The sequence below is a fragment of the Dermacentor silvarum genome, chromosome 11, assembly GCF_013339745.2.
Source record: "Dermacentor silvarum isolate Dsil-2018 chromosome 11, BIME_Dsil_1.4, whole genome shotgun sequence".
NCBI classification, from domain to species: domain Eukaryota; kingdom Metazoa; phylum Arthropoda; class Arachnida; order Ixodida; family Ixodidae; genus Dermacentor; species Dermacentor silvarum.
This window is the reverse complement of record NC_051164.1, coordinates 93,183,183-93,197,542: the sequence shown is the minus strand read 5'-3', so window position 1 is coordinate 93,197,542 and position 14,360 is coordinate 93,183,183. Positions and strand designations below refer to the sequence as shown.

Below are 14,360 nucleotides of genomic sequence, written 5' to 3'. Positions count from 1 at the left end.
TACAGAGAGAAGGAATATAACCAAACCAAACCAAACCAAACCAAACCAGAGTGCTTGCTCTGGGCCTCTTCCGGTGGTGTTCTCGAGAGTCGACGCTTTGGTCCCGCTGCGGGAATGTACGTGATGAGCTTACCTGACTTTCTGTTTGAAAAAGAGACTGCTGAGCTAGCCATTAGTATTACTATAAATATTATTATTATTTAGATCCTTGGTCGCACCTGGGCACATAAAGGTTTCTTTGTATGATTGATACTATTATTTAATTCTCCTGGGTAGAAGTTATTCGCATATTCATATACCGCTTTAAATAATTTCTTACGCATGATATTTTACAGGCGCGCGTATGAAACGTGAGTAATTAAGGGGAGAGCGCGCTTTGCAACAGAGCAGATACCAAACGTTGATGATGAGGAGAAAAAATAACCACATTGCACTAAAGAACTAACATACAGTACTACATTCGTAACAAAATTCTGCAATCCGAACGCGTAATACGATTCATATTTACAATACAGCATTAGTACACGTAATATTCCCTCGTTGTGTTTAATTTATTTACTACGACTACCCATGAAATACTCCAGCCACAAAAGTATTTTATTGCGATAGCAATTATATAGACACTCCAAGCGGATTTCTGCCGTCGCCATCCCCGTGAGGTTCCGTATAGAGTCCAACCGCGATGAAATCGTTACCGCGCACCGTATGCTGTCTATGCGAGGGAAAGCGCGCGAGGAATGCGCGCTTTCGACTTCTTCCGCCGCACGCGACTTCTTCCGCCGCACGAAAGGCCGTGGGGGGACGGAAGGGAGGTAGGGGAGGCGACGTTTAGCTGCAGCACCAAATGCGTATTTATATAAAAACGTTTTGAGGCGAGAAGGTGGTAAAGGCTTCCGACGCTGCTCGACGAGTGTTACATTCTGATCTCGTCGAAAACCTCCGAGCCGCCCCCAGGGGCACCGGCAACAGTCACCAACGCCGCGCGCGTTCAGTGCGAACGCGGGCAATAGGCCTACGGGCGTCGACAACAGTTCTGCGCGTTGCTGGTGCTGCTGCATCTCCAAGTTTATACAGCTGATAAAACACTATCCTTATTCCGTATAGCTCTCTACTAATTTGCTATCGCAATTGATGCTTCGCATTTCGGGTGATACTGCGACATTTTTATTTCGACAACTATAGGAACGCTCGAGGCTGCGCCGTCGTGCTGTACCACTATCGACTGAGCATGCGCGGGCTCTCGCGTGGGAGCATTAAAGTGTCTTTAGAGACATGGAGTGCGTTTGGCTACAAAAACGACGAAGTGGACGCACGGTGAACGCTTCACTCAAACGGCTCGATATATATATATATATATATATATATATATATATATATATATATATATATATATATATATATATATATATATACGTGCCGATTTCCCACCAGTTGTGCCTTAGCACAGATGTCAAAACGGATGATGGATGACCCATTGTTATGCCACTCACCACCGCGGATGCCTCTTTCACATGTGTCGCGATACTCGGCGGCGGCACGGCTTACCAATCGTTGTGCCCCTTTGTCTCGTGACGTAAAGATGGCGCTGTTATCAGCAGTTGCCCTTTCGACTCGCTTGCTTGCGAGAAGTTTACAACTCGAAGGACCACTAAGCGGCGTTCAGTTGGACCTTAATGCTTTTAAGAGCGAAGCCGTTCCAAGTCGATCCTTCGCCGTCTGTCCGTCCGGCGGTGTGACGCTAGTCACATGACCAGGAGAGGATGAGAGCCGCGCCGGGGGAAGGCAGGTCACGTGACCAGCGGAGGTGGAGAGGCGCGCTGGGGGGGGGGGGAGGCGACAAATGAGAGGCCACGCTGGGCGCGAGGAGGAAAGGCGGTGGGTATAAGTATAGTGCCTAGAATATACTTATATATTCTAGGCACTATAGTATAAGAGAAGGTTTTTCTGTGCAGCGCGCCCTTTCGGATAACGAACGCGCATCGTAGGTGGGCTGCGATGCGACTATGGGAGGACCATGAGTATTGCGTACTCCTGAGGAAGTGGCTGCCTACCGCGAGCGTCAGCGAGAGTTGGCTAGTGAACGGGCTCGACGCTTGCCTTCATTACTGGCACGCTGAAAAGGGGGCGGCACAACTTGCATGCAAAAAAAAAACACACTGAGAGAACCGCAAATATGTAGCAGCCCCAACGAGGCAACGTGCGGAGCTACTGCCGACGCCGTCCGCGTTTCCCCGCGTTCGGGCCGAACGCGCGCGGTGTCCGTGACTGCAGCCCATGCCTCTGGCGGCGACTTGGCAGGTTTCGACCAGAGAACTGGACACTCGTCGAGTAGCGTCGGAAGTCGCTGCCTCTTCTCGCCTCGCAACGTTTCAATATGAGTTCCGGGTGTAGATCTGTGTTTACTTGTGTTTACGCAATTGCATCAAGTGCAACACATGCACATGCATTTAACACTCGGTGTAACACAGCTTCGCTGTTCGACCATCTTCACGCAGCGGAAGGGCGGTAATTTTTTTATTTTATACACTCGTATTATACACTCATGACGTGGCGCCACCACCTCCCCATTGGCTGTGCCGTCACGTGCCCCAATCGATTTGCTTTGTTTACAGTAGGCTCTCTGAGAAATCTGAGGTCAGTCCGAGTATTCTTGACGTGCTTTCTCTCTTTGCACCGTCGGCAATTTTTGGTTGCATCTCTCGGTGGCAACGCCGACGACGCCGGGTTTTCGCGCAATGGGGCTTATAATTATTTCGCATTAATAACATATGCGTAGCATTCTAAGGTCCTTGCTTCCATTTGCATACGATCACCGTAAAATCCAGCACCCGGCTCGCCTTACGAGTGGTGTTCGAATGACATAACAGCGCGAACTGAGACAGCCACAAAGAAGGAAGAACGAGACGGGTACGACACTCCGTTTCCTTCTTCCTTGTTGTCATGTTATTTAGAAAAAAATGAAACAGTTATTCATAGCAGCCAAGTTAAAGGGGCCGTGCAGCACTTTTTTTAACATAGTAAGAAAACGTCGCCGATCTGCAGAAGAGCCTCCTGTCAATATGTGAGCCACGTATTATTGCACTGCACAGCTATCGGGCGATTTCGTGATCGCGATAACATTTTCAGTAGTACTATTATTCCTAATTTTGAGTTAAATAAATGAAAAATATATATGTCTGCGATCATCTTGTCAGTTATGATTTGAAGGATTTGATTTTTTTTTTTGCGGCATGTGATTCTTCAGACGACGTGCTTTAATTAAACACTGAGGTCTTCTATACTAATAGCAGGGTCCTTCAATACTTTTGACCCTGCTAATAGTTAGAACTTGTTTCAGTGCCCTGTTTTGGACAACGTCGTATCCGATAGGCGAATCGCATACGAAATCTGACAGCCGTGTGCATCGGTGTACATCACATATGCAAGTTCATCGTGCTCTGTGTCGAAATTTTGCTAAAAGTGATACTGCGCGCATAATAGTGGTAATCTTAGATCGCGTAACAATGCCTTCAGTGTGGCTCACAGTTCAAACAAAAATTATTCTACCTGCCATGTACAGCGCGCTACTTTCGTTAAAACTCAATTAGTTCTTTATACGTTAAGCATTCAATTCACTCGTACCAGTGAGGATAACTTCTGCAACAAAAGGTGCCTACTTGCACCTTAGCATTAGGAAGCGTTCTATTCCAGCAACAGAGCCCTTCCTGCCTACTCCTCGGTTATATAGGTTGGCTACTAACAAGTGAAATCTCCATTGTGAAGAAATTTTCGTTAGGCCACCGCTTCACTATCGATCGTTAATGGACACCAGGTGTGCTGAAAGTTGTCGAATTCCACTATGTCGCTAAATTCCGTCATGGTGCCGTTTTGAGCCGACCAGAGAGGCCATAGCAAGCCTGTGGGCCAATCAGAACTTACCACGATGGCGAATATGACAATATGGAGATATTCGGAAATATCCAAAATAGCACCGCTGATAACTGTTAACACGAAACGAAGCCACTTAGAAGCAAAAAAAAATAATAATGATAATGATGCTGCTGCATTTAGTACGTTTTGCCTCAAAACGTACTAAATGCAAGAGTAAACTGTTAGAGCACCGAAAATTTTCCGTGCTCTAGCAGTCCGCAATCTCATTCCTGGAGGATGTTCACTTGGCTCGAGGCTGCATAACTACGGCGTACAGGGATTGTTTCGGGAGAAGTTATGATGCAGGAAACAGCACAACTTAACCAAATAAACCCGCAGGCGCTCACGCGTAATGATTCTTTTCTAGCTGTCTAACACGCCACCGAGCGCAGACTCGCTCTTGTGCAAATAAGTTACAATTACAATCTGGCATTTATTACTTTACAAGGACAGTGATGTGGCAATCAAGTGCGACTCGCGGTAGCAGTGGTTGATCTGAAAATCATTCCACAGTTATAATATAGTCCCGGGGGGCGATCGAAGATCTTTGTTCGAAACGCGTTCTGTTCGGTTGCTGCAACGTCACAATGTGGCAGTATGCAAAATTTGTGAAAACGGCAGGGAGAGAGCAGCCAATCGGCAAGCGGTGAACCATTCCGTAGCCGCAGCCGCCGTTTCGATCCAATGCAATGACCAGACGTGCCATGCGAAGCCGGTCTCGTAGCAAGCGGATGCCCGCTAGAACTTCACATCTGTCTTCGCGTTCTGCTCTTAACAGACGATGTGCTCGTAAGCAAAATGAGTGAGAGGAGCGTGTCGTCATTCTGACGTCACACAAAAAAAAGACGAACTCCCCGGACGAGAGCTAACCGCTTGCGGATTGGCTGCTCTCTCCCTCCCGCTGTCACAAATTTTGCATACTGCCACTTTGTGGCATTGCAGCAACTGAACAGAACGCGAAACGAACAAAGATCTCCGATCGCGCCCCCTGGTGACCGCGCGAGTGCTTGATAAGAATGCATCTGCTATCAACAGAGTTCTGTACCACCTTGTTCACGACTGGCAGAAACACAGGACGGCCCAAGAAAAGCGCACAAGCGACTGAGTTGCTGTTTACGAGCCGTGAAAGCATTAAAAAACAAAAAAGAAAAACAGAAAAAGAAAAACAAAAGAGATGTCAAGCCGCGACAACTTGGTGTCACCTACGCGCCGCAATCGACGAAAAAGCGACGACAACGAAATGCGCTGCATCAAAAATAAATACAGGGCAAAGCCCGATGCCGAGGAGCGAAAAGAAATGACAGGAAGGTTAGAATGCAAAACGTGCGGCGGAAAGGAAAAGGGCGTGGAGGAGGTGGAGGAGAGGTCTGCTGCAGGAACAGCGGCGCGTTCGCTGCAAGACCGTGCCGTTGACGACGTCGGCGCGAGCTATCCTCCTCCTCGTAATCGAGTTCTGACGGCAAGGTCAAGTTCGTCCAACAACCAGTCCGATGCTTTTTTCTGCTGTTGCGTGCTTCCGACGCCCCCCTCTCCACTTCATTTTCCTCAGTACTTCTCTCTCTCACACACATCCTTTCTTCGGTGTCTTTGGGCGCACGAGTGGAAAGGGCGCGGAGCCGTGCGTGAGGCCTCCGGCGAAGCCATTCCACCGAGAAGATCCAACATTTCGCCGCGGTCGGAGATGTGAACAACCCGTCTAGGGGGGCAAGCGCGGGACTGTGAAAGAGAGCGAGGGGAACGAGTAAGCGAGAACGCGCCGTTTCTCCTTTCCCTCTTCATTACATCCCGCCCTTCCGCCGCCGAAAAGGCGATGGCGGAGGACCTCAGACCTACCGGTTTGCCGGGCGTTTCTTGCTTTTCAGAAACGCGGCTCGACTCAGGTCGGGCCCGACGCAGCAGGAGGGAGTCTTCGTGATTCGGCTGAAGTCGGATGCGCGCGGTATGCGTTCGGTCTCGACGGAAGCAGTTCCCGCCTGCTTTTCTTACCTTTGGTTCGGAAGCCGCTTTGGAACAGCATAATTTATCACGTGACATTCACCTGCTGCCGCGGACAACGCGCCCGAAGATTATATCGCATAGCCTAACCTCTAGACTGCACGCCGAACGAAGGGATTCTCCGAAATCGCAACCACACAGTCCAGAAAAAAAAAAACAGCCAAGTAAAGAAACAAAACGGCAGAGCTAGAATATACGTTTCCTCTAATCCACAGAAATGCAGCCCACGGTGGGTGTGAGAAAGTACAAAGCCCGCTAATTAAATACGACAGTTCCTGCAAATGCTACAACGTCTTTCGTGTGAATTCTAGAAGCGATTCTGAGAGAGCTACAGGTGGGATTAAGTAGATTTGCTTTCGGAAACCAAGATGCGCTCAACAGATCAGTTTTAGTGTCCCTACCTTCAAGAAGAAACGATATCGCAGATGTTTGTAACGGGAACGCGATCAAGTTTAACATGTCATACGCGACTTATAGCGCAAAGGACCGCGACGACAGCGGAAGACACACTACACCCACAGTGCTGTGTGTACGTTCCATGTGTATTCTGTTGTTTTCATACTTGTTTTGCACTATAACTCATTTTTGTCCTTATGAGTCACAAACAAGGTCGTACTGCAACCTTCGTCGAATCACGTTAACGTTCGATCACGCTCTTCGTGACAGCCGTTAGTATTGCCATGCAGGAAAGAGTTAAGCACAGAAAAAAAAAAAGCGCACCGTGGCAAATTAGGCGTTCTTACCCGCACGGCACGCTCGGAGGAGTGAACTTTCCTTCTCACATTCTTGAATGGAGCATCTTCCAGCAAGGTCCTCATTTCGGCGGCTCGCGCTCTTCCCAGCCCTCAGCAGCAACGTTGCACGCGATCCGTCCGTAGTACTGACACTGACACCATCACCTACGCCACGACGACAAGGGAACGAGAACGACAACCGTTCAGTCGTCGCGCTCCTCAACAACACACACGCGCGCGCACTTGTCAAAACTCTTCTGAGCTTCTGAAAGAGTTGACGGGGCCCGAGTCAGTGCGGGGAGAAAGAGAGAGAGGCTCACGGAGCGACCGGAACAACACGACCGTCCGAGCACGACGGACTGGGGAGTAGCAGACGACGAATCCACGGGTGAGGCCTTACGGGATCGATCCTGCCGATTCGGACACACGACGGGCTTTGTTCGAGACGCGCAGAGTCAGTAGCTCAAGCACGGATGGAACGAGTCGAAGCACGCCGGACAGCAAGTCGCGTGCACTTTTCGAAGCGACCGCAACGAACACGGGATCCCGACACGCTGCGAGCCGGCGTAGCCCGCCCGAAAATTTTGGCAGGATCCAAGTGGCTCGCCGGTGCGGAGCTTCTCTTTCTTTCGCACGCCTCTCGCGCACGCGACCGCCACCACGCAACTCGCTCCTTTCTTCTTTCCCTCTTCGCTGTGTTTCCTTCTCGCTCAATGATCCCGCCCTCACCCTGCCTCGCCCCGAAGACGGGAAGCTCGAGTTCGGCGACGGAAGAGAGCGAGAAGATTCCTTCGACCCGTCAGGTGCTGCCATCTCGCGTTGGCGGGTTGCCGCGGAAACGCGCTCTGGGCCTGTGTTTCGATCTTCATTCTTGCCGTTATGAGATGTCACCGCTTCTTGCAAACAATGAAAGAGGGCGTCTCCAAGATCGCAACCACACAGTCCAGAGGAAAAAACAGCCGAGTAAAAAAACAAAACGGCAAAGCTAGAATATACGTTTCGTCTAACCCACACAAATGCAGCTATTTTTATTAAGCACCCTAAACCAAACGAATTTAGCCATTGTTGAACCACTCTGGGAATTCCGGAAGTATGGATTATTTGTTTTGACTCGGTGATCACTCATGAGCTCTAGACGTCGGTCTAAAATATTTAGATAACCTGGAAGCACATGCCAGTTTCGGCATCCCTGATATTTGAACAAAACTTGAGCGGTGACCGGTTTCATTATAAAACTGCACCACGCGGGAAAGTTATTTATTGTTCTTATTGCTTTATTTTATTTTATTTTATGTTTGTTTTTAAACTACGAAAGAAATCGTTCCGCGCATTCATGTCGGATTGGGCTGACTGATTCGAGGGAAAACAAATGGGAAGAATCAGAAGAAGAAGGTTGAAAGATTATCAAGTTCATTTTATAAAATAGAATCGTATCATTGACTGAGGCTGTTGCAATTTGAGGTCATCAAGTCAACAGCAATCACGCAGGAATAGTTTCTACAAATTTTATTCGAAGATCAGTAAAGCACTCTTCATGTTTGTTCGAACACGGAGAGGGAGATAGAAGAAAGGGAAAGGCAGGGCGTTAACCAAGAAGGAAAACTTGGTTTGCTACCCTAAATTGGGGAATTTCAAGACAGAAATAGCAAACTTAGTCAAGAAGAAACAGGTCAACCTAGACGCAGTCAGGGTAAATAAAGCAGACGAATTCAGACTGGTGCTCGCACACAAATATGAAGCTTTAGAACAGGAAGATGAAGCTAACATGCAGGTTATCCGTAAAACCGTAATTATACCTGATTTCACAAGCGGCAATTGAAGTAGGAGGTAAGGCACCATAGGTGCCAATAGGTAAGCTCTCCCAAGTAACAAAGAACCTAATAAACGACAAAGCATGAAAGTGACTAACTCAAGAGATCAGAGACAATTCGCTGAACTGTCAAAGCTGATAGACAAGAAGAAAGCAAGCGATATTCGAAATTATAACATCGGAAAGGTTGAGGAAGCAGTAAAAGAGGGCCGCAGCATGAAATCAGTGCGAAGAAAACATGGCATAGGACAGGACAATATGTATGCAGTAAGAGATAAACAGGACAATGTCATCAGCAATTTTGATGATATAATAAAAGCAGCAGAAGAATTCTATACTGACCCGTACTCAGAGCAGCCATGAAACCTTAATTAGAAGCATTGATGAATAGAATACAGAGGCTCCTTCTATAACTATCGATGAAGCTAGAAGGGCCTTGCAAGACATGCCCAGGGAGAAAGAGGCCGGAGAAGATGGGATAATAATCGATTTAATCAAAGATGGAGGAGATATTATGCTTGAAGAGCTTGCGACCCTTTATACGCGATGCCTCACGACTTCAAGTGTACCAGAGGGCTGGTAGAATGCCAACATTAAGCTAATCAATCAGAAGGGAGACGTTAAAGAATTGAAGAATCACAGTCCCATTAGCTTGCTTTCAGTATTGTATAAAATGTTGATGCGAAAGCATCAAATGGCCCATTGAGTGAAAGAGCCGGCATCTATCGCCTGGGCAAGCCAAAAACGGCACCTAAATTCTCATTGGCTGCGACGCCACGTCACGAGTGCACCTCGGCGGAGAAGGGCGGGCGAAAGGGGACACCTGGCGCGATAGCGTAAGGGGAGAGGGCATCGAGGCGACGCCACGTCACCCTCACTCACGGAAGCCTTTGTGATCCGCGCGTTCCTTTCCTCGCAAGCACTCGCCTGCGTTCTAGTACGCCTCGGTAAGGCCAGATCGAAACGCGCCAAGGCAACAGCTACTAGATAGCAGGCCTGTGCCCTCTGCTTTATGACGTCATGCTATTTGGACTGAAATATTCATTGCCAAGCCCGGCGTGGCGAAAGCCGTGACGCCAAAATCACCGAGGCTTACGCGGGAACGTCCCCATTAGATTCTGTGGCAATCGGGCAAGGTAGCATGACGTCACGGATCGAAGTGCACCGGCCCTGTGCTATCTTGGAGGTGTTCACCAAGCGTCTCAACCATGGAGGAATGAAAAAGTCAGGAGAGAGCATTACGTTACACAGCCAGCCTTGGCAAGCGAACTCTCCGTGAAGCCAGTCCCTTTGCACAGTCGTGGCTCAACACGTGACCTCTTGCGTCGAGATCGCGGATAATCGAGATTTGCCGAGAGGTTTGGTGCCCGGTAGTTTTTAGTTGATGCGCGCTAGGCCGGCAGGTGCTCGGCTGCTCTGCCTGTATCACTGGTCACATTTTTCTCTGAATGCTTGTTCCGCTTCGGTCGTTTCCTGCGAGGCATATTTTCCACACATTGGGCGAGTGGTGAGAAATTCGCAATCCAACGTCAGCGCATTTACACTACAGGTATACTTAAGTAAACAGACCGTTCTGAGCGATAATAAGCTATATGTATTCGCCACATTTCAGACCGAGGCCTTGCCCGTGTGTATTTTGCCCTGTTATGCGAGCATGATTGATTTTCATTGCCGCTGGATCATTGGCAATTAGCATTCGACACATATCGAAATGAAATAGATGTGTGCACAAAATGGAGTACCTTCTTTCACACCTGGCGCACCAACCTTTCCGTGTTGGCGCTCCAACTCTTTTTTTTTTTCCCCTTTTCTTGAAATGCGAAGGTGAGTTGCATTTGCTACGTACGTGCTGCGTATCTGCTGTCAGATCTGTCAACACGGCGTCTGGCCCTTTAAGTTTACGGTAAAAACAAGGCGCAGGGGAGCGCGGTGACATCATATCGTTCACCTTTTAGCTGAGCTTTTGGTTGCCTCGAGACCGAACTGTGGGCTGTGCTCAATAAAGATTTTTTTTCGGCCAAACCTGGGCGACCCAACACGCCCGTGAGGCGGCGGCGTGGCAAGCCCTCGACGTCCCCTCATGGGAGGCTTAGGCCCGGCCATCTTAAAGTGCTGGTTCCGCAATAAATGTTTATTCCTCCTCCTCCTCTCTCTCAGTCAGTGGCATACTTGTCCAATGTGTGCAATTTGAAGTCATAATCGGGAATGCCACCTCAGGGTGCATACACGATGTTTGTGGGAGTAAAAAACGCTTACTGCTAAACTCGTGCTTAGCAGCCCAACACCATAGTCACTGAGCAACCACAGCGGGTAAAACTTATGCATCGGCCAACGAAAGAGAATGGTGCACCCCAACTCATAAACGAAACTTTGCTTTATCCCTCACAAGACAACTGACCAGTTTAGTAAACAGATTTTAGCCTCCCTTTATAAGTGAAGGATATGCGTGCTTAGCTTCTGAAGTGACAACAGACATTCTTATGCAATTTACCGCAACACGAGACGCAGCGCACAGTTACCGCAAAATTAGTCAGTGTAGCTTTCTGGTAGAAACGCGGCCTCTTGCCTGGGCCGTTCCCGGAGGTAGTGCACAGCCGCGTCAAAAAAAAAAAAAAAAACATAACTTTCAGGTTTCTGTTATTGTTTCCCACTTTTAATATTTCAGTCTGAGAAGAGGAAACATAAAAAGCATGCACTGTTGGTGTTTCGTTTCGTGACATTTGTTTGTGGGCTGTCATTCTCAAAATTACGAGGAATAACTTTGTCGAGAATGTAATACAAGGTGTGACGCTGGGACATCGGATGCATGATAGCGTTTGTACGACGACGACGATGGCATAACGGAAAAGAATTAACAAGCAAACGCCCTGGATAACTCGCAGCATTATTCAGACAAAGCGGAAAGTTAAACGATTAAAAAAACAAGACGGCACAGGCAAATTTAATAAATTATGCACAGAACAGCCTCGCTCAAGCTGTGCACAGCTCCAGAGAGTTTTACTTAAAACCTTTTTTTTTTTGCCTGACTTTATTAAAAACGACCCCAGTAAATTCCGGAAATATATCAGCAAAAAAAAAAAAAGTAGTATCACAAATGTCAGTCGACGGAACCAACGTGACGGATCACAGGAAGATTGCCCAGCATTTTAATCAATATTTTCAAAGCGTGTTTACCACTTCCGATTCAAACTGCGCGTGTAACACGACAGTCTTTCCACGTGCTGATGTACACTTCATTTCTAACCCTGGTGTGGTATCCATGCTGCTGAACTTGAAAACCAAATCATCGTGCGGTCCAGACGATATCCCAAACGTGTTTCTACGACGATATGCTCTATCTCTTGCTAAATTATTGGTTATTATTCTTCGTTCTTCAAGTGGCTTGTCTGGTCAAAAGTTTCCAGCAAGGTTATTAACGACCCACCATATCTTTGGAACTGGCGTGAAGACCGATAGTCTTGCGAATGCCTTTGCTCAAGTATACTCTTCCGGCAGGTCAGCCGGCACAACCAACCCGCCTCCGCCGCTATCGTCGTCTCTGATGCATGCTCTTTTCACACTGAGAGAGTTGGAACTAGCTACGAGCAAGCTCCGACGTCGCTGTGCGGTTGGACCTGACCTTATCAGTAATCAGATGCTGACTAACCTAATGGTGGAGAGACGACGTGATTTGCTGGCACTTTTTAACCAAGTGTGGGCCAAAGGGGAAAACCCACATTTATGGAAGGTAGCACGGGTGGTACCGGTTCTGAAGCCTGGAAAGAATCCTGCAGCTCTGGACTCATACCGACCGGTATCGCTGACCTCCTGTGCAGCGAACCTAATGGAGACGATGGCGTGCACAAGACTCACTTGGTATGTCGAGCAGCGTCGAAAACTACCGTCATGCATGACTGGGTTTCGGCAGCGTCTAAGCGCTCAAGACAATGTGCTGGACCTGCTAAGCCACATAGAACATTACAGTGCGGATGGCCTGTCGAAACTTGCTGTTTTTATGGATGTTTCCAAGGCTTACGACTACGTGTCTCAAGCAGCCATCATCAGCCAGTTACAAGTTATAGGCACCACGGGTCATCTATTGCACTTCATACATACGTTTCTCAAGATCGCCGCATCAGAGTTCATCTTGGAGACACTTTGAGCGATGAAATAGGTATATTTCGAGGTGTGCCACAGGGGAGTGTTTTATCTCCCTTATTATTTAACATCGCCATGGCTAGCCTCCCAAGAATCCTGAACCATCGAAAACCAGTGAAGTTATGTATATATGCCGATGATGTCTGCATATGGGTCTCCTGCTCCCAGCATCGCCGCCTCACACGAATAGCCCAGGGAGTAGTAAATGCCATTCAGGGCCACTTGGCAACGCTTGGTTTATCACTACCAGCAGAGAAATCATCATTCGTACTATTTTCTGGAGTGATAAGAAAATCTACAGGCTTGAAGCTGAATATGGACGGATACCAGATTCGAAAAGTCATCAACGTCCGATTTCTTGGCGTTACCACAGGCTACTCTGGCGCCGCGCTGCTGACCACGTTGTGGCGTCATCATCACAGAGGCTACATGTGCTCCAGCGAGTCGCTGGCATACGCTGGGGCAACCACCCGACGTCCATGCTACGGCTGCATACAGCGTTGGTACCAGTCGGATACTATACCAGCTACCTCTGATGTCACCCTCAGATACTTAATACGAGCGCTTAGAAGCCAGCCACAGAAAAGGTATTGAACTGTGCCTGAGTCGCTCAGCCGGCATCGAACAAGAAAGTGCTCTACGAACCTGATTCATGCCCTCTGCGGCCTGAGGCTTCACAGACTCTCATGAACCAGCTACTACGTTTGAGTGAGTCTTCGCCCGGAAAAGCCCTGTTAAGACGTATAGGTAACAGGCCGCGCTCACATTTTTATGCAGCACTGAACACGCATCGCGTCTTGGGATTGCGCTGCTCGAGACAGAGGGAAAAGATAGAACCGCCCTGGACATTCGAGGATATCACATGCAACTGAAGTGTACCACCATTGCAGTCAAAGAGCTGCATTCCATCTGCAGAAGCCAAGTCACTAGTCCTGGAAAATTTGAACACGACTTACCCGAATCAGTTACAAGTACACACAGATGGCGCTGTAAAAGTAGACGAAGACCGCTGGGTAGCTGCATTCTTTATTCCCTTTCTGAGATATACGTGGTCTGGCCGTCGGACTGTATAGCCTCGTCGACAGTTGTGGAAGGCGTAGCAATAGCTTCTGCACTCCGCAAACTAAAGACTTTGCCTCCGCAGAATGTGGTTGTCCTTACGGACTCAAGGCCGCGTTACCATAACTATACAGTGGTCTGCCATCCATCAAGTTCCTACGCAAATCACTAGCCCTCGTGAAAGAAGTCAACAACAAAGGCTTCATGGTAAAGATTCAGTGGATTCCCTCTTCCCACATTGCTATTTCTGGCAACGAAAAAGCTGATGCGCTTGCATACGCAGCGCTCTATCATCCTCCCAAAGACAAGGCTCCAAAGAGTAATCAAGTAAAAGAATGTGACATTCTAAATCGCTTTGGGTCGCTTTGGGTTCCACCACATATAATCCTGCGTAACCAAGAGATTTCACCGAGAGGAAGCCTCACTTCTATATCGAAAAAGGACAGGATCTGCCAGTACACCGGCCTGGTTATTTAAGACGGGGCGAATGAATTCTCCGAACTGTACTGCATGCGACGAGACAGGAGACATTGAACACTTTCTGTGGTCGTGCTCTAAATTCCAAGATGAAAGGGACGCTCTCCTGGAGAATCCTCAAAAAAAAAAAAAAAAAGGACCTTCCGCATGCGTGCCTGCAACACCTTGTATTTCCCGAGGAATCAGTTATAGCCCTCAAAGAAACTTCACGTCTCCTTATGGAATTCTTAAGAGAGACT

At 48.2% G+C, this 14,360-nt stretch overlaps 1 protein-coding gene across 1 annotated transcript in view; it reads right to left on the bottom strand.

Annotated features, from left to right (window-relative positions):
- Nucleotides 1-7,218, bottom strand: part of LOC119432742 (uncharacterized) — a 142,743-nt gene extending 135,525 nt beyond the window's left edge. The window contains 1 exon segment of the mRNA XM_049658565.1: nucleotides 6,648-7,218. Coding sequence (XP_049514522.1) covers nucleotides 6,648-6,722 — 75 coding nt within the window. The 5' untranslated portion in view covers nucleotides 6,723-7,218.
- Between the last annotated feature and the right edge of the window lie 7,142 nt (nucleotides 7,219-14,360).